General features: G+C 47.9%; 8 protein-coding genes across 8 annotated transcripts; 2 read left to right on the top strand and 6 right to left on the bottom strand.

Moving 5' to 3' along the window:
* Positions 1-491: 491 nt before the first annotated feature.
* LOC117135227 (ataxin-2 homolog) lies at positions 492-5,191 on the bottom strand. Its single transcript, XM_033295346.1, has 3 exons — positions 3,726-5,191; positions 3,218-3,667; positions 492-3,037 (listed from the first exon to the last, which is right to left on the bottom strand). Exons 1-3 carry the CDS (start codon positions 4,440-4,442, stop codon positions 1,778-1,780), a joined length of 2,427 nt encoding a protein of 808 aa, XP_033151237.1. The 5' UTR covers positions 4,443-5,191; the 3' UTR covers positions 492-1,777.
* Positions 5,192-5,604: 413 nt separating this feature from the next.
* Positions 5,605-7,361, bottom strand: LOC117135229 (probable 26S proteasome non-ATPase regulatory subunit 3). Its single transcript, XM_033295348.1, has 2 exons — positions 7,066-7,361; positions 5,605-7,004 (listed from the first exon to the last, which is right to left on the bottom strand). The coding sequence occupies exons 1-2, from the start codon at positions 7,227-7,229 to the stop codon at positions 5,684-5,686; spliced, it is 1,485 nt and encodes a 494-aa protein (XP_033151239.1). The 5' UTR covers positions 7,230-7,361; the 3' UTR covers positions 5,605-5,683.
* Positions 7,362-7,599: 238 nt separating this feature from the next.
* On the top strand, positions 7,600-9,344 carry LOC117135228 (FAD-dependent oxidoreductase domain-containing protein 1). The gene is made up of 2 exons (XM_033295347.1): positions 7,600-8,095; positions 8,158-9,344. Exons 1-2 carry the CDS (start codon positions 7,694-7,696, stop codon positions 9,301-9,303), a joined length of 1,548 nt encoding a protein of 515 aa, XP_033151238.1. The 5' UTR covers positions 7,600-7,693; the 3' UTR covers positions 9,304-9,344.
* LOC117135230 (calcium load-activated calcium channel) lies at positions 9,306-10,075 on the bottom strand. Its single transcript, XM_033295349.1, has 3 exons — positions 9,958-10,075; positions 9,829-9,906; positions 9,306-9,771 (listed from the first exon to the last, which is right to left on the bottom strand). The coding sequence occupies exons 1-3, from the start codon at positions 10,016-10,018 to the stop codon at positions 9,359-9,361; spliced, it is 552 nt and encodes a 183-aa protein (XP_033151240.1). The 5' UTR covers positions 10,019-10,075; the 3' UTR covers positions 9,306-9,358.
* A 361-nt stretch (positions 10,076-10,436) lies between these two features.
* LOC117150734 (apoptotic chromatin condensation inducer in the nucleus) lies at positions 10,437-13,648 on the bottom strand. The gene is made up of 5 exons (XM_033317771.1): positions 12,120-13,648; positions 11,806-12,016; positions 11,512-11,746; positions 11,338-11,450; positions 10,437-11,250 (listed from the first exon to the last, which is right to left on the bottom strand). Exons 1-5 carry the CDS (start codon positions 13,595-13,597, stop codon positions 11,068-11,070), a joined length of 2,220 nt encoding a protein of 739 aa, XP_033173662.1. The 5' UTR covers positions 13,598-13,648; the 3' UTR covers positions 10,437-11,067.
* A 461-nt stretch (positions 13,649-14,109) lies between these two features.
* On the top strand, positions 14,110-15,648 carry LOC117150728 (tetratricopeptide repeat protein 19 homolog, mitochondrial). The gene is made up of 4 exons (XM_033317757.1): positions 14,110-14,798; positions 14,851-15,014; positions 15,097-15,244; positions 15,297-15,648. Exons 1-4 carry the CDS (start codon positions 14,265-14,267, stop codon positions 15,558-15,560), a joined length of 1,110 nt encoding a protein of 369 aa, XP_033173648.1. The 5' UTR covers positions 14,110-14,264; the 3' UTR covers positions 15,561-15,648.
* LOC117150721 (protein catecholamines up) lies at positions 15,567-17,296 on the bottom strand. The gene is made up of 2 exons (XM_033317744.1): positions 16,852-17,296; positions 15,567-16,796 (listed from the first exon to the last, which is right to left on the bottom strand). The coding sequence occupies exons 1-2, from the start codon at positions 17,219-17,221 to the stop codon at positions 15,826-15,828; spliced, it is 1,341 nt and encodes a 446-aa protein (XP_033173635.1). The 5' UTR covers positions 17,222-17,296; the 3' UTR covers positions 15,567-15,825.
* Positions 17,297-17,690: 394 nt separating this feature from the next.
* On the bottom strand, positions 17,691-24,530 carry LOC117135247 (E3 ubiquitin-protein ligase MIB2). Its single transcript, XM_033295392.1, has 6 exons — positions 24,179-24,530; positions 23,306-23,410; positions 21,193-21,360; positions 20,412-21,081; positions 20,188-20,350; positions 17,691-20,125 (listed from the first exon to the last, which is right to left on the bottom strand). The coding sequence occupies exons 2-6, from the start codon at positions 23,370-23,372 to the stop codon at positions 18,047-18,049; spliced, it is 3,147 nt and encodes a 1,048-aa protein (XP_033151283.1). The 5' UTR covers positions 23,373-23,410; positions 24,179-24,530; the 3' UTR covers positions 17,691-18,046.
* Between the last annotated feature and the right edge of the window lie 14 nt (positions 24,531-24,544).

Genomic DNA, 24,544 nt, shown 5'->3' with positions numbered 1-24,544 from the left:
CTTGAGGGATCCTCGGTCTTTCGGTTTCTTGTCGTATTGCCCAAATCCGAGTTGCACTCAAGACGTGGAAGTACAGTGGTACACTTTCAGTGAACCACATTAAAGCTCGTAAGTTTTAAAAGTATAGTAATACATATATGAGATATCAAAGGGAACTAAAAAAACTGTATAATCAAAGTCTCAATTCTAGTTTTTATTTATTACCCCCTGACTAATGGATATATTCATTCATTTGTAATCAGAAGGCGGGATTGTTTAAATTTTTATAATTAAATATTCCGTTCGCGTTATTCAGCAACCACTGTACAGCAATTTTTTAAAGCCCAGAGAGGACTTGGCCATTCAAAAGAGGGTGAGTTTCAGCAATCCGATCAAAGAGCACGAGCGAATCTCTTAAATGGCCACCTGTTGGAAAGAGGTGCTGTCGAAGATCGAAGGGAAACCTAAAAAGGCAAAGTGCAGGAGAGGAGTAAAACAGTTCGACTTGTAGCTTTGTGTTTGTTACTCGAATTTTAGAAACAATTTGTTTTTATTATTTCAATGAAATATAATAATTGTTTGTCATGCCTACGCATTAGCAGCAAACTCAGAAGAGTGTGTATTTCATGTAAATCATTTGCTTCTATTTTCATTATCTTGCAGTTCGTCTGCTGACTTTACAAAATTTTAACAACGTCTATACATAAGAAACTAAGGGCAGGCAATTGTATTTTGTGGTCAACCGTGGGCGGTTTTGGCGTGACCTTAACGGTTATTTCTCTAACTTGGCCAGTTCATATACAGTTGCCCATCGGGGTTCAAGTTGTGAGTACATAAAATAATCATTAGACAGAGTGCTTAGCAGTAACGTACGCCCTATCCACATAAGAGTGTATCATATACGATTGTTTGCATTAAAATAATATATATATATATATGTAATATATATATGTGTGTATATAAGTATGTTGGTATTTATATAAAGTACAAAAAAACATTGCTAAAAATACATGTTTAAACAAAGGAGCAGCAAATAAATAGATGGCGGAGTAACTAGAGTACAGGGTGTTAGTAGATCAGAGGGCTCGGTTGGAATCAGAAGTCGGTTAACTATGCACACTGTGCTGCTACGCTCGTTTGTTTATACACATAATCAATTTAAATATATTTGCTAGTTATTCCGTATGCTACGTGTGTTCTGTTTTCCTGGGCAACTCCAATCCCCTCCCCTCGTTTCGATTCGTTCCGTTTCGTTACGTTACGGTACGGTACGGTATGGTTACGACCGCCGTCGTGGTCTCGTAATGGCTTACGTAATGGTTCTTTAGCTTAATTCGATCGTGGCATTTGTAACATATCTGCCCGTTGAGTGAGTTTACGGAACGCGGAGCGCAGAACGCGGATTAGGATTATTACTTATTGCTGTTGTACATTCAACTTAACGTTAGAAATATTAAGAGTGGCATATGACTAAAATTCGTTATCGACTATGTGTGTGGGAGGGGCGTGGAAGGGCAGGGCAGGGCATGGCAGGGCGCACCTAAATCATTCTTATTTACGGATAAGGGTTGTCAAGACTTAGCCGCAACCGCAGCCGCCTGCCCATCCTCGAATTGAATTAACGCGAATTGAGAGGCTTACGGAACTAAGAGACGTGGCAAAGGCGAGAAATTTGATTTCCGCACTACACAATCATAATAAATGGTAATTCGTATAAGTAGGTAAGGATTATGCATAATCATTAATATAGCAGTAATAATATTTCCATATATGTACGTTAATATACGGTCCCTCCGTATTATTTCCCCGTACTGGTCACCGTCCCCGCAGTCGCCGTCGAGTTGATCTGCACACCGCCCACGTCCTTGTGGTGATCGCCCGTGGCACTTGAGTCCATGCTCGTCTCGGAGTAGTCCAGTTTGTAGCTAGCGCTTCGCGTCACATCCTCCATCGACGCCTCCTGGCATTCCCGCCCGCTGTGCGTCTGCGATCCACAGTTGTAGCAGGAGATCACTTTTGGCGCGGTTCCGCCACCACCCGCTCCCGTGATGGGACAGACAGTGAGGGCGCTGTACGGTGTCGTGCTGGGGACTTGCTGCTGCGGCGTAGGCACCGTCTGCACGCTCACCGCGTTCGTACTGACCACGGCCGCTGTGTTCTGGAGCTGGGCAGGCGTTACCGCGGTAGGAGTGCCTCCCGCTGTCATTGGCAGGAAGGCCAGGCTGGTGTGGAAGGTCGGGTAGATAAGCTCACCGTTGTGTGGCGGACCCATTGGATAACGGAAGCCACCACGCACCGTCTGCGGAGGCGGCGCACTATGCGCTTGGAATATCGTCTGCTGTGGCGGCGGGGGTCCTCGCTGGTGATATGGATAGCTTGTGTTGTAGGTTGTGGGCGGCGGTTGTTGCGGCTGCAGGAGCACCGTTGTCGTGGGTGTGCTCACCGGAGACTGGCTGATGAGAAGGGTCTGGGGCTGTTGCTGCTGCAGGCTGGCGCTGCTGATGGTCTGTGCATCGCTAACGATGCTAGGCGTTCCCGTTGTGTAAACCTGCTGATAGGTCTTATCCATCCCATTGCGTCCGTTTAGCCGCTGCTGCAGGTTCATTTGCTGCTGCTGCTGCTTGTAGCTGAAGTGGTGTGGCTTCGCCTGATAGTTTCCCAGACCGGTGGGCAGTACTGTTGTGATCATGCCCATTCCCGCATCCACCGAATTGTGTAGTGGCAGTGAGAGCTGCGTGGGTGTTGGCGTCTCAGATGGCGACAGGTCACCACAGGATCCATTCGAGCTGCCCGATTCACTACCAGTGGTAGCTGCACTTTTGGTGGAGTTCATGGAGTTCATCATCGATCCACTGCCATCGTCGTTTATATTCATACTCTGCATCATAACGTTCATGTTATAGTTGGGGTTCTGAAAGTGCTGCTGCTGTTGCTGGTGCTGTGGTATGAATGTATTCGCCTTGACTCGATGATTATGTCCTAGACGCGGAAAACCGTTGCGAATGAGTCTGTGCAGACTGGTTCCGCTGGAATTACTGCTTCCGCCTTCGTTGATACTCTGTAAAGATAAGTCATTTGTCGTATAAGTATTGTCGTATTTTGTGATATGATTTGGAGACTACTAAATATTGCCGACTTAAACAATGGGTGCAAATGCAAATATTAGTTCATTTGCTTTTGATTTCAATCTTGAGTTTGCTTCAAATAAATAAACAAATGATAGTTGTTCAATAATTACATCGTGCTGCTGCTCGCCGCCAATGGTGGTTGGCGGCGGGGTAGTCTCCGCCGAGGGACGCCGCGTGTTCTTCTGATCCGCTAGTCGCTGGGACATGCCCCTCATCTGCTGCTGCTGCTGCTGGTGGGGTTGCTGCTGCGCCTGCAGTGGAACGTTAATAAGGGAGCGGTCCCGCTGAGGACTAGTGGTGCGACTACTCGACGGCGAGGATTGCTGACTCAGCATCGGAGAGCTGGCAGGTGGCACTTGATGGTCCAGACTCTGCGGCTGCTGTTGCTGCAGAGCAGGCTGTTGGTGGGGCGGTTGTGGCACGTAGTGGCGCATCGTCCATCCCGTGTTCTGGTGGCTGATGATGGCACTAGTGTCCGCTGGAATGGTGATGTTAGGCTGCATCAGGTGCGGCATGCCATCGACACTGATCTGGTGCGTTCCATCAGAGCTGGGCAGAAGCTGTGGATGAACAGATTAAGTTAATCAACTTTACGTGGGTTTCTATTTGAAGACTTACCTTTTGAAAGTGCTGGGGAAAGATCATGGGGATATTGCCCTGCGGCGTCTGCAATACCTGCACCATTTGAGGATGTTGCGGGTGCGGGGGCGCCTGCTGCGGTCCTGGAATTTGGTGGATCACGTGTGGCTGTTGCTGAATGACCAGGTCATGGGGGGACGGCGGGTGAGGATGTTGGAGCACTGGCGTCTGCGTCTGTCTTTGCATTTGAGGCGCGAATCGCTCTACCACCAACTTGTTCTCCTTAATCTTGGCCAGAATGCCAAAAATCTTCTTTTGCTCCTCCATGGAGAACACCGGGTGGATGGCTGCCATCGTGTAGACCAGCAGCAGCTCCAACAGCGTGTCCTGATCATTAATACAACTGAAATCGCACTCTCCCCAGCATTCCAGCGTTCGATAGATCTCACTGACGCAGTTCCGATTGCAGGCACGGATCAGAGCCAGATACAGGGCCATCTTGCGCCGGATCTTCCGGTCGGTGGGATCGCCCTTCTGGCAGTTGACCATGTCGGCGGCCAGCTCATGCGGGTTATTCGCCCGCAGCTCCATGCCGCGCAGCGTCTCCGAGTCGCAACGGCCCTGCTCCTCGAGGAGCGTGCCCAAAAATCGCAGCTCGAATGGCAGGCAGGCGGTGAGCAAGGCGTACATCGTTTCGATCCGATTGTAGCTCTCAAGTTTCTCAAACCACTGCAGAACGTCCTGTTTGCAAATCATCTCCACGCTTGTCCCAGTCCTTTTCACCTACCGATCCCGAATCCCTGCAAGCGGCTGCACTGCATCAATGGCCACCTACTAGTGTGCCCGTTCGCCAGTTGGCCCGTCTTCGAATGTGTGTGAGTGTGTGTGTGTGTTTGCGTCGGTGTGAGTGCTCTAGTTACGTGTGGTGGGTGCAAAAGGCGTCCAGAATCTCGTTAGCTGGCAGCAGCTGCTGCTGCATCACAGCCGGAATTGTCGAAGGCTGGATGGGATCCGCTACTGGACACCGGCACAGCTTCCCGGGGCACTGTTAATTGGCTTTTCGCTGGCTTCTTCGCCACTAATCCGCTCACAAAGGCCGAGCTGATCGGCTGCTGCTGCTTTTCCTGCTGCTCTGCTGCCCACAACTACAACTAGTCGCGTATATTTTGCGCGTTAGCAGGGTAGGGGGTGCGCGGGCGGCGGGTGGCGGGGGGCTGCACCACATTGGCCAGGCACTCGCTGCTTTGCAAAACGCTCGCTGTTCGGCCGCTGTTATTCGGAGGAGACTACTCGCCGCTGCCACAAAAAACCCATCAATTTTCGCGAAATTCCCCGATAAACGCGCGTTTGCACTTTCCGGCAGCAATATACAGTGCGTAGGATCGCGGATTTGGGCATTTAATGTGCACGGCCTTTAATTAGTTTGCATTGTGTGCACCTTTTTGTCTAAAAATTTTTTCCACTTCGGTTCCGTGTGACCGTGGCTGCTGTTTGTGTTGTTTGCGCCAGTGTGACCGTTAATACTGCCGACCAAAACGTTTGCCAGAAAAAGTGTGCTTTTTGTGGAAAGCCGTGTATAAATATATTTACATCTATAGAATACATATACTTAATAATAATCAATTACATCTTTCAAGCTGAGAAAAGTCCTGCAAATGTACTTAAGAGATCATTAATAAGATAGCGTGGGCAAGAGTAAGATATCTGAAGAAGGAAATGAATCTATGTTGCCAGACTTCGTTTTAAATTAAAGCGCCAAGGCTGCCAGAAGTGTGATATTTTTAAAATGTTTTTCTATACCTAACCGATTTGAAATTATTGATTGTGTACCACGTTAACACAACCTTTTGCTTGAATAAAAAGAAAGATCAGTTCTGAATTATTTTTGTTGTCCAATACATAATTAAATGTTCCGAAATTATTGTAACTTATTTAATTGCGGATTATATTTCTATAAAAATGAATGCAAGCACAAATTAATTTGTAGAACCAGCCGCTTAGAAACCATCCTCATCATCCTCGGCCATCTCCTTGGCCAGCTCAAGGTCCTGCTGCTCTCGCTCGCGTCTCTCCTCTGCACTCTCCAAATCCTTGCCGTAGGACTTTGGGGGATAGCGCATGGCCTTAACGCTCTGGTTGTGCAGGTTCAGGCAGAACGAGATGCGCTCGTGGAAGGCCAGCTGCGGTTCCCGGGTGCTGTAGATGTCCGTACTTTCCTTGCTGCGCATGAAGTTCTGGGCTGGGTCCAGCGTAGCCTCAATCACACCGTCCCGTATAGCCTTCGATACAATAAACTCTGCATCCTCCGCGGAGTCTAGCATTAGCCGCTTGGCAATGTCTTGCGGCGAGATGCGTGAGTACGATAGTCCGATGGAGCGGATGGCCGTCTTGATCACATTGTGGCGCAGCCGGATAATCAGGGTGAATGTGTGGTCCAGTTGGAACTTGGGTCCGTATTGGGATACCACGTCGCCGAAGCGCTTCAAGTTGCCCAGACGCACGGCCTGCGTGAGCTGGAAGTAGGCACCAAGAGATTGGCGAAGACCGGCTTGACGGAACACCACACGCTCCGGGATGTTGCCCAAAAGCAGCTCCACAACGATAATTAGCTTTTGAACCGTCTGACGGAAGCCGATGGCAGCGTGCTGCGGCGACTTACGCAGGGCCTGGACCAAATGCTTGTGGGCATCACTGTACTCCAGCTTGGCGGCCTTGATGCGACCGAGATAGTACAGGAAACGCGCCCATTCATTGTTGCTGGCCGATTCCGGATAGACGGACTTCTTTACCAGCTTGTCTGCTTGGTCGTACAAAGCATAGTGCAAGTAGTTGCGGAGCAAACAGTTGATCAGCACCGCCTGGCCTTCAAAATCATTCCGCAGCGTAGCGGTGCGCAGACGAGCGTGCAGGAAAGAGCGGATGCCTTCCAGTGAGTGCTTTAGCTCCGCCACTCTTGAAAAATAGAAGTAGGACTTGGCACCAATCAAATCAAGGGTGCGTCGGTTTTGGATGGAGATTTTGGACATTAGGGCGTCGGCGCTAATTCCGGCGCGCTTTAAGTCACTGGCGTCGATGAGCTTGACCAGCAGGAGCAGGTAGAAGTAGGCATCGACCTCGGCGATTGGAGCCTTGGTGGCCACTTGTTTTTTGGGAACATCGGGCAGCTCGGTGGCGTCTTTCTCCACAGCGGGCATCAAAGCCACGGCCGCCTCACGATCTGCACCAGCGGGGTAAATACTCTGGGCAAGATTCCGGAAGACGACGCCGTTCAGCTTGCGACGAGTGTTGGGCAAATTGCGAAGGACGCGCAGGATGAAGCTGTTGGCGAAAATGAGCCATACTGAATAAGGGAGAAGATTACAAAGCTTGCACTACTCACCGCGACTCCTTCGAGGCTACCCCCTTCTCAATCTGACGAATCTGCTCGCGGATCTCCTGCACGGCAGCCACATCTTGGTTCTTCTTCTCGTCAGCCAGCGTCTCCACCGTTGGATCCACTTCCATCTCCACGTCGTTAGCAGCGATGTCCGTTGCGTTGGTCATTTTGTAATGGAACTCTCAATTTACTGGGGTCACAAATATAGCCGACTTTTCTTTTGTTTTTCCCAATCCCAATCAAAAATGCCTAGTAATGTCGCTTCTTCTTCTTATTCGTTTTCGGCTACAGGCAGTGCTGGTAAATTAGTTGGTTAACAGTGCTGTTAAGCTGTTACGTTTCAATTTATCGATATGTTTTACGCTACACTGAGCGAACTTTCAGTCTCGTATGCTATAGGAATTTATTTCTAATGTTTTACAGTAAAGATATCTATTGTTTCAATTTGGGTTAGGAATTTCCAAATTACGCACTCGCTAAAAGTGTATTTTTATTTAAATTGCACACCACAATTCCGTTAAGCCTTTTCGATATCGATACTCCGATAGCATCACACGTTATCACTATTACAAAATAATACATTAATAAAAATATACGAAATATGAATTAAGTTAAAATTAAAGAGACCAAAATGTTGCGGTACAGACAAGTGGTGCGTCTCCTTCAGCGCCGTAATTTCTCGGCCGGAGCAACGAGCAATGGAAGTGGATCTTTCGGGGGCGACAAATCCGACGAAGATCTTCACCCTATACGACGAACACTCCGTTTGCTCGGCAACGATATGCGCAAAGTTAAGGAGTTCTTTGTACCAAAGGAACCGGAGACCGAGAAAGCTCCCATTCCGACACAGAGCAAGTTTCACTTTTCAGGGGAGCGAGACAAGAGCAAGGAATCCACTCTGCCGGATGACTTCCAGACCCATTGCGATGTGCTCATCATTGGCGGCGGTGGAGTGGGCAGCTCCATCGCCTATTGGCTGAAGGAGAAGGCCCGCGACGGTCTTAATGTTGTGGTGGTCGAGAAGGATGACACGGTAGTAAAATGATGTGTACCAGTCTACCGCAAATATTTAAATGGTCTTCCACATATTTCTAGTATGCCCAGTCAGCCACTCGTGTTTCGGTGGGCGGTCTTTGTCAGCAATTCTCCCTGCCCGAAAACATCCAAATGTCACTATTTGCCGCCGACTTCCTGCGAAGCGCAAGGAAGCACTTTGGCGAGGAAGTGCCCCTCCAGTTCACGCCCCATGGCCATCTGATGCTCGCTGGCGAGGAGCACGCGGAAAGCCTGAAGCGCTCCTCTCAGCTTCAAAACGAACTGGGTGCCCGAAATGAACTTCTTACTCCAGATCGACTGGCGGCCAGATTCCCCTGGCTAAACACCACGGGCATCGCTTTGGGCTGTCTTGGTCTGGAAAAAGAGGGCTGGTTTAATCCGTTGGCCCTTCTGAGCAATTTCCGACGGTCAGCCAGTGGCTACGGCGCCCATTTTATCAGTGGCCAGGTTGTCGACTTCGAGTACAAATCCCAAATGGACATTTCTGTGGTCACAGATCTTGGTTCCAACGAGGGTGCCTATACGGGTTTGGAAAAAGCGATCATCCAACTGCCCGATGGCACGCGACGCACCTGCAAGTTCGCCCTGTGTGTAATAAGCGCCGGTGCTAGTTCCGAACAAGTCGCGCGATTAGCAAGGATAGGCGTGGGTCCAGGAATACTTCAGGTTCCGCTGCCCATCAACGCACGCAAGAGGTACATGTACGCCATCAATTCGCAGGCCCAAAGTGCGCCCGGAATGACCATGCCCATGACAATAGATCCGTCGGGCATCTTTGTTCGCAGAGATGGCCTGGGCGGCCACTATATTTGCGTGCATGATTCGACGGAAGAGATTCATAGTGCGACAATTGATCCGCAATATTTCGCCCAGCACATCAGACCCCATTTGTCCAATAGAATACCCGTTCTTGGAGAAGCCCAAGTGGTGGATAGCTGGGCGGGCTGCTATGATCATAACGTATACGACGAGAACGGCATTTTGGGAGCGCACCCGTACTACAACAATCTGTACCTAGCCACCGGTTTTAGCGGACACGGAGCACAACAATCTCTGGCCGTGGGCCGAGCCATATCGGAGCTGATCATGGATGGTCAGTTCAGAACCATCGACCTCTCTCGTCTAAGCTTCGACCGGCTGATTGTTGACCAGCCCATGTTCGAGTTGAATAATGTATTAAGCTAGAATTGTTGATGGTGCATTAAAACTAAATGCAGCTAATTTAATTAATGAATTTGAACTATTTGAACTGGCCTGGAGCAGGACCAAACAGACCTACACCCTGCTTGCTGGCGGCGCGCGATGGCGCAAAGCCCAGAAGCTTTTGGATGTTCTGACGAATGGACATGGTGCACAGGATGTAGAGGAATATAAAGGAGCAGTCCGTATAGTCGTCACCGGACAAATTTCGGTGACTTAACCCCTGGATCCAGGAGATGGGTGTGAAGGGCAGCTGGGCAACCACACGGCCGTCGAAGATGCTGTTGAACATACTCAACAGGGCGGTGAAGGCGAATCCAGTGGCGAACATGGTCTTCATCTTGACCAGCGAGAGATCGCGGTTGTTGTTTTTCAGTTTTTCCTCATCGCGCTCGATCTTCTTCTTTACGGCTTTGTCCAGGGAGTCCCCATGGATTTCCTTGCGGCGCTCCACTGCAACAGAATGCGGGTTAGCTCGTGACCATTTATAGCACCCTTTGACCGACTTACGCTTTTTGCTCTGCTTTTCCACCTCGGTCTTCAGCTTTTGGTACTTCTCCGTCCGGTAAACCATCACCCAAGTGAGTCCTAAGCAAACAAATATGTAGCGTAGACTAAATTAACTGACCTTTTACTTACCTTCTCCCAGGAAGGCGGTGCAAACCGATATAAAAACAATTAATATTGTGTCGGACCACATTTTTTCACTAAATTAATGTTAATACAAATTAAAACTCATCGATAACACTAGTGACATAAATCATCCAGCGGCTCCAATAGCTTATTAACATGGACTATCGATTAAAACAAACTTTTTGTTGGGGGTATTCTGGTACTTTAACGCACAACTTCATTTTCCCTTTTTTAAGTTTAACCAATAAATTAGACACGTGATAATTAATAAAATCCGTGTTTTTACTAAAAATTTATAAGGAAAAGTAAATAAATGCCAAAAAATTCATACTATATATATAAATATATATACTATTTTAATCTGACCACTACATATAATAATATAGATTTTGATTTTTTTATAATTTTGAGTTAATTCCATTCTTTTCGAGCCCATATGAGTCGAGCGATAAGCTTATTTCTCAGACATTTAAAACACATTTGTGGGTTTTGGCATTGTCACAAGCTTGCCGACTGATGTTAAATTGTATTTCTAAGTTCATTAAAATTTTAAGAAATATTTGATTTTACAATATATTAATCAATTATTTTATGTTTGTTTATTGAATAGATATAAGCATGGTAACTTGCTGCAATAGTTTCTAGAGTCCGATGGTAAGTTTCCATGGCGTTGATGCTGATCTGATGCCGGCGCATTTCTGGTTGCTGTGGTTTCGTTTTGGGGTGAGGTGACGTTAGGCGCTGTAAAATGCTACATTTGAGGAAAGAAATCAAATCAGGTTATATATATATATATGGAAATATATATGCTATATATATATGAAACAACAATGAGAAAAATAACGAAGAAAAGAGAGTTTGAAATCTCAAAATCAGAATGTGGGTGAGACGTTGGCCAAAATATTCAATTTGAAGTCGGTTCACTTCAAGTTGAATATTACAAACGTCGGCCTATTTGTGAACGCAAAACGCTCGAAAGGAAAGAATAGAAATTATTCGGGTGGTGATGAGACCCATGCTGAAGTTTTAGTTGCTGTTTCTTGAAGTTTTTTTTTATATGTTGATTTAGTTTTTGAGATATTATCAACATTTATTTGCTCAATCTCAAGCCTCCGCCTAGTAACGTCTTCGCTCCCGCTCGCGACTGCGAGATCGTCGCCGTTCGTTGGAACGATTGCGACGCGTCTCGCGCTGGCGGTCACGATCCTTCTCCCGCTCCTTCTGGCGCTCCTCCCGCTCCTTAATACGCAGCTTGTGCTCCTCAATGCGTTTCTGACGGAATGCCTCCTTTTCTGCGATCTAAAAGCCGAAGAAATTTCATTGTTCAGACGGGCTTGGTCTAGAAGTGATTCTCGCTGATTGGAACTGTTTATCTCAGCAACTTACCGCTTCCGGCGTAAGTGGCAGCCAGTATATGCATGGTGTTCCCTTTGTTTTTCGAAATAGATCATCAAGTAGTCTGATAGGCGGTTCATTCTCCTTCTTCTTAGTTTTAGACGCTATTTAAACGGGGTGTTTTTGAATTTTTCATGACAGGAAAATGTATCCCACGGGTTTTACCTGGCGATCCACTACGGCTTCTTGCATGTGCATTGCGATCAGGTCGCTCCCGCTCCCGATCGCGTCCTCGTCCCTCTCTGTCCCTGGAACGCTTTCGCTCCTGTCCGGCTCGTTCCGCATCCCGAGACCTCGAGTCCAGTCGATCCTTGCTCTCCCGACGCCTGTCGTTGCTGTGTTTGTCGAGGTCGCTTGGTTCCTTTTTGCCAACATCCCATTCGCGTACAGGTCGCGCAGGCTAAAGGGAAAAAACATGTTAGCTCTTTGCATTTCTATGCTATGATAATAATCCATTACTTTTTTGTCAGACGGTTCCAACCGAGACCAAGCGTTGCCCGACTGCTGGTTATCTCTGGTGTTTTCCTGCCCGTACCTCGGAGCCTCGTCCTTCGTTGAAAGTATTGCCCGATCCATATCAGTGCGACTGCCAAAATCTACATTCAAACATTTGGGATTTGAGACTGGCCAGCGAACTCCGTGCAGGGCATGTCGGGTTTCGATGGCCTCGCTTAAGGGTTGGAAAGCAAATTATTGAAAGTGTAAGTTTTTTATAAACATATTTCAATGACTTCCTGGAGATTAGGTTCTACTTGCGCAACTACAATACTTACTCTTCAGTGGAGTAGGCAACATAGCACTTAGACTTGATCCGATCTATCCAGAAACCATCTTCCTCGACGATCTTTCCCGTCCGCGCCAACAGGCCTTTCAGCTGCAGCACTGTGAAGGGGCGCACCAAATTGGTGATATAGAGCACATGGCTGGCGCGGTTTCGAGCAGGACTAGGGTCACGGACTATGTGTGGTGCTGCCGTGGAAACTGTGGCTTTGCTCAGGCTGACCTGGGCTGGAACCGTGTCTGCTGCTGCTGGAGGAGCGGCTCCTGCTCCTTCATTATCTGCCGACGCCTCTGCGGTGGTGTCGGTGTTGACGGTATTGCCCTTGTTATCGCGTTCTTTGCTTGCTTCGGATGCGGGCGCCGGCGAAGCAGATTGCTCTGAATCGCGATCGCTGGTAACCAGGCCTTCCTCCTCTGAGGAGGATTCTAGTTGCACATCGCTCAGGGGCACTGGCTGCACCACATCGGCTATAATGTTCTTCAGGGAATCCGTCGAAATGGCAAGCACGGGCGGGGTACGATCCGAATTCTTTTTGTTCGTCAGCCACTTTCGCTTCCGCACCGATCGTTGTTGCTGCAGTACTGGAGCACCGGTTGTGTTGGTTGCGCTGCTGTTTAGACATGGATCGTGCTTGTCGTTCGAAAGATCGGCTGGTTCATCCTGAATTTGTTTTGGGTTTTCCTCTATCTGCATGTGGTTTTCCTTCTGCTCCTCCTCTGCGGGTTGCTCTTCCTGTATCTGCTCCTTGTGCCTCTTCTTGGTTTCTCTGCGCTCCGCAGGAGGGGCGGCTTCTTCGTCCCTTTCATCGACCTCTTCTGTCTGAATGTCTAATACATCACTAGTCGTTTTTAGATGTTCCTCATCCTTGCTGGAAGGAGAAGGAACCTTTACCTCTTGTTCTTGCTCGCTCTGCTTGGTGTCGTCATCAGTGGAGGTGGGGACCTCCTGCTGCGGTTTTAAGTCCTCTTTCTCAACATCATCATCCTTGTCTACAGCGGGATCAGAACAGGATTCATCGTTTTGAGCCTGCCGATCCTTCGTCTTGGCAAGATCTTCGGACTCGCTCTCATTAGCCGCGGGTGGCGCTACAGTCTTTTTCTCCTCGATAGCGTCCTTTTCAACATCCTTTCCATTCTCCGGCTCCTCCTCGGGTATGGTGTCCACCTTCTTGTCGCCGCCCTTGGACTCCGTGCGCTTTTTAGGCGTCGTCCGGCTGCCCCGACTCCTGCGCACTGGCGATGCTCCAGCTCCGGCACGTTCTTCACTGGAGGCACGCGCCTCGTTGACTTCTTGAGAGGCGGGCGGCACTTCGGGGCATTCGGCCTCTTTATTATTTTGGACCGCGACCGGAGTCTCGACCTCGGTCTTCTCGTTCTCCGACACCTTGCGGGAGCGGCGACTTCGCCGTGCCACTGCCACCGGCACCGGAGCGGGCGACGACGACTTTTTTCGCTCGCTGCGACGTCTCATGGCTGTCCGAAATCGCGAATCGCTGGAAACTCGCTGCGACACTGGAAAGATCTGAAATAAAACGTAGGTACAGCCGGCGGACCCACAGCTATTTCATGCACTGCTTTGCAAGTTCACTCCTCGTTATATTCTGCACCTTTTCTTGATAAGAAAAATAATTTTACTAGGCGAAAGAGCGTCAATCCGCCATCAATATACAGGGATGCTTTCTCTCGGTCTATCGCTCCGCTGACGGCTATCGATAGTATCGCATGCGGTGGGGGAAAGAAGTTACTAATTACATTAAACTTCATCAAATGTACTTTAACGTTTTTTATTTTGAGATTGTTAATTACTCTACTCATCAATTTATTTTTGTTCTCAGATTTAACTTAAGAACGAAATGATACAAAAGTTGCCGATAAGGTTTTGTTTGACAGTGTCATCTCTAGAAAATTTTAAAAACCTTTGTTTACGAAATCTTAAGGAAACATAAATATATTTGCGAATGTATGATAGAATAGAAATTATTTAAAAGTATTCTATGTTCTTAATCGGGCGGTACAAAATGTACTTTTAAAACGTCTTTACCGCGCTTTGCAACACTACATACGTGCTATTTCATAATTTTTAATACCATATCTGCAACATTATAGGTTTTAGTTAAAAAATTAATAAAGACCTAAACATGTTAGTGAGAAATATTTGCAAGTTTACGCAAGCTTTGGTCAGGTTTCGCGTTGTCGCGAATCCCAGAGATTACTGTCATCTTGCGCCGCTGAAGAGAAGCCGTTATCACCAACGGTCAGAATTCGGATGTCGACCGCTGTGCTCCAATAGTGCGGGCTACCAGGTGTCCTGGGCAGCTGCACCCGCTTCTGGCTCTTCCAGTGGAGTGTATTGGGCATTTTCCGCTGCTTTCACTTTGAATCTGTTTGGTGCCGCCGACGAAAAGGAGGAAACTCCGGAGGAAAAGCTGATCAAGACCATCAAACGATCAATCCTGTGCATTCAGAGGGAACAGTACGACAAGGCCGAGCAAATGCTCCACCTGGCTCTGCGAATGGCGCAGGATATTCAGAGCAAGGACGGCATCACATATGTGTTTGATCTGATGGCCAATTTGGCCATGGAACGCGAGCAGTTTAAGAAGGCGGAGAAGATATTCACGGACGTGATGAAACGCCTCTTTGCGGAGGGACACACCGAAGAGAGCCCCAAGGTGGGTGACCTACTTAGACACCATAACCAGTTAAGATCTCTTTCATCTTTAGATACTTCACATCAGCTCCAAGATAGCACACATGTCTCAGCTGCAAGGGGATCTGGAAAAGAGCTTTCAAGGGTTTACTTGGACCTTGCAGCAGTTGGCTAAGCTACTGGAGAAAATGCCCGACGACAAGGACATACTGGAGCTGTATGGCTTGACAAAGAATTGGTATTGAAGGTGTTTCCATTGCCGCTTACCAAACTTACACTTGCAGTTCCAGTCAATGCTTTTCCTTGTGATTATTTTCCAGGTTCGGCCAGCTGCTTATGAAGCAGGGCAAGTACCTGGAGGCTAAAAACCTCTTTAAGGAGGCCTTCGACACGCTCATAAATGTTTATGGTGCCGTCAACGACGCCTCTGTAACCATCCTAAATAACATCAGTGTGGCGTACGTAAACGTAGGTTCGTCTATTCATCCAAAGTACTTGAAATACATTAGACTAATTACAGCTGGAAAAGTACACCGAGGCAAGGGAGACGCTTTTGGAGGCCATGGAACTGACTAAGGAGCTAAAGGATGCCACCCAGGAAGGCATTCTGCAGGCAAATCTGGGTTTGGTGTATCTTCGCGAGGGCCTTATGTCGCAGGCGGAGAACGCTTGCCGACTGGCGTGGAAACTGGGCAAGCAACACCAGAATCCCGATGCTGTAGAGCAGGCTGAGTATTGTCTCAACGAGATAAAGACGACCCTGAATGGAGAGAAGCGCCAGTGAGGATTCTTTTTACAGTGTATTTTTGACTATTTATAAAAATTTCATTTCGAAGTGAAGCACAAATTTGGAAGGCTTAAAAAATCTTAAATAGCGCCGCATTTTTAATATTGGGAACTAATTGCGGTTACTGAATGTTGGAATATAAGAAATTTAAGTAGTTGCTCATCGTTTTGAGTAGGAAATGAAAAGCAATCTTCCAAATTGTTTGCGGTATACTTTCACGCAATTAGATCTTTTTGTATTACTTCTCCCCACAATTTTGATGTTACTCGAACTTGGCGATAACGATCATTAGGGCTACGCCGGTGAGCAGCGCAAAGATTTCCTTCAGCGACTGTTTCAGTTTAGTAGACTCCTCCAGCAGCTCCGGCAGGACACTCACTGTTGCGATGTAAATAAAGCCGCCGGCGGTGAAGGGCAAGACCCATGGGGCCGATCCGTCCCCGCCTCCAGCTCCCAGAAGAGCTAACGCTGTGCCCGCCAAAGCTCCGAGCGCTGTGACGAGCTGCAGAAGCATTGCCTTTCGCCTGGAACAGCCAGACTTTATAAGAATGGCAAAGTCGCCAATCTCATGGGGCACTTCGTGCAGCAGAATGGTGATAGTGGTCACGATGCCAATGCTGTTGCCCGCCAAATAGGAGGCACCGATGGCCAGGCCATCGGTGAAGTTGTGAGCAAAGTCCGCCGCCAAATTCAAGTAGCCGGAAATCTCCACTTCACCTTCTGGCTCCGCTTCTGGTTTCTTGGACTTGGTCTTGGCTGGCTTTGCCGGTTTGTCTCCATCTCCGCTGTCTTCTTTGTCAGAAGACTTTTTCTTGGCAGGCACTGGTTTTGGCTTTGGTGCTCCATGGCTGTGGCCGTGTCCTCCCTGACCGCCCTTTAGAATGCGTACCAGTTTCTCCACCGAAAGGAAGGCAATGATTCCTCCAAGGACCCACAGACCAATGCTCATATCGTGGCTATGAGCATGTTCATGCTCCTCGCCATCATGATGATGATGGTGATCATGACCGTGATCGTGGCCGTGTTCTCCATGACTGTGTGGATGCGTAGCATGAGGAATCAAGTGCAGAAAGGCATCGCCCAACAAACCGCCAGAAGCAAAGGCCAGAAGCACTTTGAGACGCGGCTTCATCGCCTCACTGTTGTCTAAGGGAATGATATACAGCAGCACGAAGGGAGCGGCACTGATAAGAAGAGTTGAGCCGATCGAATGCAGCCAAATGGTGCTCATATCTATAAGAAATTTGGGTCAACTTGGGCATTTTAAATGTGGTAGTTTGTGGATTACCCAAATCCGGCTTTGCCTTGGTGTGCCTTTCATCGTGCCCGTGATGATGGTGTCCGTGATCATGTCCGTGGTCGTGGTCATGATCATGATCGTGGTGGTGTCCATGATCGTGGTCATGATTATGATCATGCCCGTGGTGGTGGTGTCCATGATCGTGGTCATGATCATGATGATGATGGTGCTCCGCCCGTGGAGCCTTCTGCGGATCGAAATTTTCGTTGGCTTCCCGCGAGTATTTGAAACTGGGATTGCCCTGGCCGGCGCACAATGCCGGGAGCGAGAAAAGCACTGCTCCTAGGATTACGACCAGTGCCAGCTTCTGGTACAACTGGAGCTTACTGCACTGGAAATCAGCCACTTGTTTGGCCATTTTGTCCTTTACTTTAGTTTCGCGTCGGACTGCGGCCAAAGTGTTGTGACGTGTTTGCTTTTTTTCTGGCTGAGCTGTTATCGATAAGCGTGTAAATCTGGAGATATCGATTATTTGGCAAAAAATAAACAAGGAACTTGTGTATATTTTTAATAATAAGTTTCACTTTGCCGCTTTTGCTTACATTAACTTTTAAACGGAGCTCAAGATTCGACAGTTTGGTAAGGTCAATGCTTACAAAAATGCGAAACATTTGAAATTTATGCAGGGCATTCAAGGAAAATAACTTGTTCACACTTTGCCGTTACAACATTTCAGTTTTAAAATCTTCCACATTTATAATATATTCATTTTTAAACTAAACCTTTTAAATAAACCATATACAAGTAGAAGTCACCCCAGCATTTTCAGAAAAAAAGTATCTTTATTTTCTGTAGGCAACCACCGACATCGATTAAAATTCACTCAATTGAATAATTTTATATTTGTATATTTGCATTTAAATGACTATTAAATATTTGTATGCATTAGTTAGTTTCCTATGTATTTATCGTTACCAGACATGGTTAAACGGGGCTAATAACTAGACACGAGAAGGTGCACAATAATTTGTTGCGTGTTGCGACGATGCCGATGATGAACCGATTTAAAAAGAACTCGTAATTTCGTTGGTGATCAATAAATAATAATTTCGATTTGCACATGACACGGCAATGTGGGTGTGTGTTTGTTTAGTGTATGTATATATACAAGCCACTTTGGTTGCTGGTTGAATTGCTGCTGATCCTGCCGCCTTTGCTTTTCTTTCGTTTCCGTTTCCGCCGTTCAGTACAGGTTGATCTTCTTGAGTATTGTCTTGCGACACATGTGGCATGTGCGGAGCGTTTCGGCACAATGGGAGCACGCGCCGTGCCCGCACAGGAAGGCCACATCCCTCTTTCGTTCCATACAAATACCGCAGAAGTGCGACTCCTCAAACTCCAGCACTTTGTTCTCCAGATAGCGAAGTAGATCCCCGGACGGTAGGCGAGTGGGGTCACTAGGTGACGTGGACGTGGGCAGTGCCACCACTCGGCCGCTGACCGTCAATCGCCGCTCGATTGCCACGGCACAGCGGAGACACTTTTTCATTCGGATGCCGCACTCCTCGCAGGCGATCTGATGCTGACACGGCTCAAAGCGCACCATCGGCAGGATCTCATTGCACACAATGCACTCCTGGGGACCGGGCACGATCACCGGACTTGTACTGGGCCCCGCCGCTCCGGCCTCCAACGAGGTGCTGGTCGAGCTAGTGGTAACCGGAGGCTTAGGCGCCTTCTTGCGCGGTGCCACCTGTGGAGAAACGTTTTGCTGTGTTGCATCGGAGTTCAGTTTCTTTACGCCCGGCGAAGCGGAGGGCGTGGATGGAGATGCTCCTACTCCAATGGCCGGGATATCGTTTGGCTTTGGCATTAGTTCAAATGTCTGGCGCTGCGGTGGTGGGGGTGCTGCGACGCTTCCAGGCCCGGCTCCATTGGATTCAGCTCCAGCAGACGCAGAGCTCTCCTCACCGTCGGCTGATACTGCGGACACTTCCAAAGCTTGAAGATTTCTAGGCAGCGATTCAGCTTCGCCCTGCTGCCCAAAAATCAGTTGCCTGATGTGGCGGTCCGTTATCCACTCAAAAATGCTTGCATTGGCGTTGTTTAGCTCCACTCGGCAGCCGGCCCTCGAAAGATAGATTAATATACTGTACATCAAACGATCCTCGGGACGAATGCTCGAGTGCACTAGACTCAGGTAAAACTTGTGAATCTCAGGAGCCTCTTCTGGCTGAGGCTCCGCGGCCGACTGCAGATTGGACTTCTTAATGACGCACAAGTGCATCGCATTGTCGCCATCCTCGTCCTTGGCATTCACGTCGCAGGAGAGGCGAACGAGTCGCTCGATTACCCCGGCATGGCCCTGGGAGACGGCCAGAAGGAAGGGCGTCTGTTGGCGATTATTGCGTATATCTAACTCCGCTTGGCCCTCAGTGACCAGCGTTTCCACAACCTGGGCATGACCGTTAAGGGCTGCCAAGTGAAGAGCCGCAAAGCCATCGTCTTTGCGCACATTGACCAGCTGGCGGGAAAGCAACAGGATACGACGAGCAGCTACCACGTTTCCTTTAAGCGCTGCATGGTGTAGCACGTTAAATCCGCGATTATTCTTAACCGTAAAGTCAAGATTCGGCGCATTACAAAGCAACTCCACAACTTCCGTATTCTCCTTGCCGATTGCGTCGTGAAGCGCCGTATCCCCGTACGAATCCTGAATATTTACGTTGGCATTGTGCTGCAGCAACTCACGGACACAGTGCGGCGTTTTCTTGTGCGCGCAGATGTGCAGTGCAGAGCAGTGGCTCGAGTTCAGGAAGTTCACCTCAGCACCGTGCTGCAGCAGCACTCGCATGGTGGCCGGCTGGTTGCCAAATGCTGCGTAGTGCAGAGCTGAATCACCTTCCTTGTCGACTGCATTCACGTTGGCACCCTTGGAGATGAGGTAGCTGACAAGATCGACGTAGCCCTGATGAGAGGCCACCTGAATACAAGCCTTGCCGCCACTCATCACATCCACCTGGTTGGGATTTACGTCCAGGTACTGCCGCACGAAATCCAAATGACCCTGTGCAGCCTCGCGCACCAACTTGTCCGCAACCGAACTACCAGAGAGGCCAGATAGCGGTGTCATTACATGGTCAGCGCGTCGGTGGCTCAGGTCCATCATACTGTTGGAGCGCTCAGCTGCCGTGGCCAAAGGAGAACGCTCTAGTTTGACACATTTCGGATTCAGAGTCCATTCGAAGCCGTCGTCCAACTGCTGGATGCGGAGGTCGCCGTCCGAGTACACCTTCACTACCTTGCAAATTTTTCCCAGGGCCTACGAAATATTTTTTTTTAAGAATACTCTCAAAAAAGTTTTGACATAATCTGAACACTCACGTGTCGCATGATTTCTATCCATTCGCCGTGACCCTTCTGCAGCTGCTGCACTTTGTTGGCATCGTTGATGATGGTGACCAGGTCACCTACACGAAAAGAGACAACCTTAACGAGTGCGGCGGGATGAAAGGTCCATCGATTGGGACAGTTTTCATACTGAACACTGTTTGGATTTCGATTGTGTTAGAAATCCAAATAAAATCAATCAAATTATTTATTCTCACCGTATATCCCCCTTGTCCGTGATGCGGTGTACGGTGCCCAGTTTGGACAAATGCTCGACCATACGTGGATTCCATCCGCCATGGCCCTGCTGTAACTTCATTAGCGCGTCAACCTCTAGGCAAACCTTGACGCGGTCGCCCACGGAAAAGCTTGGCTTCACCATGGGCGCCACCGGCTGCAACTCCTCTGTCTGACCCAGAACAGGCATGTGGTCCTTGTAGTAGTGACCGCCGCACGTGGCCGTAATGTATTTGAGGTCAACGTTTCCCTTGTGACCTAGACGGTAGACGTTAGTCGATCCGGTTACCCACGATACGTTGGCCACGCTGCGACACGATTCGTTGTCCCAGCCTCGGATTTCCATTACCCGACCCGTCCTGCCCTCTCCGCCGTCCTGTTCGTTCCACTCCCAGTCAGGACCGCGCACCACTTTGGAACCCACAAAGATGCCTCGCAGCTGGATGCGCTTGGCACCTTTTCTCATGGGCAATCTCACGCCCAGCGAATTGGGAGTCGTGTAGCGGATGAACGGGTGCTCAATATCGTGCAGATCCTCTGCGTAGCAATAGGCGCACAGGTGATAGTTGGGACACTGGGCGCACTTGAATACTATGCCAGCGATACCCGCCTTGGAGCAGCCATCGCAGACAACATTTGAGTGACGAACTCCTGCGAATAAATAATTCGAATATAAGACCTTTTAAACAATGAACTATAAATAATTGTAATTTGGAAAGTTAGGGACTAATTGAATAGATTTTCTTAAATATTGTCACTTACCAACTTGAGCATTATCTACAATTGTCAAGTCGTACTGGTTTTGGTAGCCCACACGGTAATTGGTCCGGTGTCCGGAATCCCAGTTGACCACGACAGTGTTTTCCGGCGAATGTGTCGATCCGCAACGTCCGATTTCGCAAACGGTTCCAACGTGACCTTCTCCGTCGTCTGTTGCGTAAGCAATGAAACAAAGTCGAGAGTGACGTTGTAAGTTGGAGAATCTATAGAGCTATAGAGCTGCCACAAGGATGCTCGTAGGGCTGCATTGTGTGTACATCGGCATCACCATCCACATCCACATCCACATCCGGTGGATATCAGACATATGCAGCGCGCACACTTCCCCCTCATAAACAACGCGCCATGACTATAAATACCCATAATCATTGACTCGGGCTCGGGCTCCAAGCGGATTTTTGTTATGCACTCGGACTCGGGCGTGCAGCTGCTCTATAATTACCCCGTATCACGGGTGTGGATGTGAAATCGTTCTCTAGAGGGTGACATTTGATGTTGGCCTGGGGAGGAATGGGAGCACCGCTGGCTGGGCTCCCATCTGAAAATTTGTTTATGTCTATTTTCAACACACCCCAGTCGGAGGAATACCAAGGTCCAAAAATAAACTCTCCACATCCTCCCCAAATCTCAGGCCGGCTGGAGCTATGTAACTGCTCGCGATCCCCACCCGGTACCTAAAAATAAACACTCCAAAAAGGTTGGAGACAAAATGGCACGCGCCCTTGCGCCTGACATGTGCATATGCATATGCTTTACAGGCTGCTTTTTGGGACGGGAATAGGGAGACTTCGGTAGAGGGGGCACATACCATGACCTAATCCTAAACATGTGCAGCTGCTTCAATAGGCTTAAACATCACAGCACTTTTCTACTGCGTTTGATATCATATTAACTTTTGGTGATAAGGTACTAAAGTGATTGGTCTAACTTCCACATAATGATTCAAATTGTTTTTGAAGTGTATTTAAAGAAATGTTCTCTCTTGGTAATATTCATTTGCTACTATAAAAAAGTAATTGAAAATTATAGTGTTCAACATTCCTTTCATTTTTGAGGTTTTGAATTCTAATCTCTGTTCAAGGCACTATAATACAGGCGGATTATCATGCTTTCGAAACAATATAAGCCTCACCATCTAATTGTTTGTAATACGTTACGAATTTGTTCCAGCGAAAGACAATTAATTCAATTAAAAACTACGCAATATTATTGTTTGGCGGGCAGCTGCCTACGGACGTATGTGCATATGTATTTACCTGCCACGTAGGGTGCCTTACTATATATGTACGTACTATCGAGAGCCATACATCCCCGCCATATATATGTACATATGTATGTATATGAACCATAAAACGAAGCGACGAAAGCAGAAGCAATTGGTAAGCGCAAGAATTTCGCTGCTGCCGCAGTGAGTGTTGCTAAAAATAGCGTGGCGCGTCCTCTTTACATTCAACAACGCCCCGAGCAGCAGCAGCGGACACGGACGTACACCTCTCCGTCCCATCCCGTCCCACTGCCCCACGCCCCTCCGCACTCTCTCTCATCCCGCGGACCCTCTACGGGTGCCAATGCCAAGTGAGTTGCGATTGGCGTATACAGTAGGTATTGGCCAAGAATGGATTCCCTTTAAGGCATTTATCATGTCTTTTCTACATACATAATATAACAAAAATTAAAGTATCAGCAGATAAATGGGATCAAAAACGTACGATCGTACGAGGTAGACAAATGTTCCTTTAAAATATTGCTTATTAGTTATTACGCTATCAAATCCATTTGTAAATACAAATATGGGGACAAAATCAGCTTAAGAAATAATAATGGAATTTAGACCGAAGTATTCAGAAGTAATAATCCTATTGTAAAGCCTTCTTATTCGGAGAACGTATGACTAAGCATGGGTGTTCCCCAAATTCAATGCCTAAGTAGGCGACATCCCCACCGCCTAGTCTTCACCGTACGCCAATTTCGGTCTGCACTATATAACAAAAACACCCGTATCTATAAACAGAGAGCGGATAGCAAGTTAATACGCCTCTTTGGAGGTGGGTGAAAGTAAACAAGCTGGCCCGTGGCTGCCTGAATGCGTTCTTACCTTGATTCGACCAGATCCAGTCGGGTCCGCGCACCACTCGAATGCCGGGCGGAATGGAGGCTCGCATGACGCTTGGTTGGCTCAATTTATGTAATCCGATTCAGCCTGCAAGGAGGATAGCATAAATGTGACATTTGACAATACTCGGGGCACGGAGTTTGATGGGACCTGGCTGATAATTGGGTCAACTAAATGGCGGCCCCGTCGGCGCATGACTAAAATGGATAGGAGCATATCGGGGTCACCTCAGAAGTCTTTGTAGGCTTCAAGCATGGAAGGGTCACTAAGTGCATGTTTCAATACATTGCAGTGGCTTAATCCTAAGCAAGAAATTGTACTCTTTACAAAATACTTGAACAGAATCCAAATTTTCCAGAGATTTCTGTATTAAACCTCTTGAGATTTCTTTGTTAACCCTTCTCATTATTTATGGGGTGTCGGGGGAGGAAATGCCATTCAAATGCCAGATATGTTTCCCGATCGCCAGCGCTTCGGTTTCTGGCAGTCCGAGGTTTTGTGGTGCGGGTGCAGCCCAGAAGCTCGCATGACGCATGCCGATAAGACGGATATATGTACATATATATGCACCGTCTGGAACTCGGATTCCAATTTCGATACTGATTCCTCATCGTCCCGCTGACAAAAGCCAAGTGCCTGTGACTACTTGGTCAAGCAGCGAAGTCATTCAAGGAACCGACCCGCATGTGTTGTTTACGAAAGTCCAAGCGCACACTCACACTCACGCCCGTTTTGCCATCGCACATATATATACATATGTGTGTATATATATTTTACAAACATATATACTTATGCAAAATGGGTATGTGAAAAGCGATTATTGGGGGCTTGGTTTGGTTTTTTTTTGGGGCTTACCAATGCAATTTGTGATACTGTCGCTTAGCTCCAGCTGTTCGCAATGAAAAACTTCAAGTTCTCAAGCCTTTAATGGTGCATTTTATACGCGCGTGCGCTTTTTAATGGGCATTTAGTGTTTCCTTTCGCTAAAATGCAGTGACACCGTTGCTCTAGTGGCCAAAAAGGGCATAGTTCACTCGCACGCGATCTGTTTTTCGCACTATTCTAACACACAGCTACCGCACTTATGGTCAATTTCGCCTGGACATTACAATTTTTTAGTTAAATGGCCAAAATTCACTATTTCGCTAGAACTATCAAATAAAACTACAATTTTGTGTGCTTCTTCTTTCCATCTAGAGACGGCCGTGCAAAATGACAAAT

Source organism: Drosophila mauritiana, chromosome 2L (assembly GCF_004382145.1).
Source record: "Drosophila mauritiana strain mau12 chromosome 2L, ASM438214v1, whole genome shotgun sequence".
NCBI lineage: Eukaryota > Metazoa > Arthropoda > Insecta > Diptera > Drosophilidae > Drosophila > Drosophila mauritiana.
Note: the sequence above shows the minus strand (reverse complement) of the source record. Positions and strands in the feature narration are given on the sequence as shown.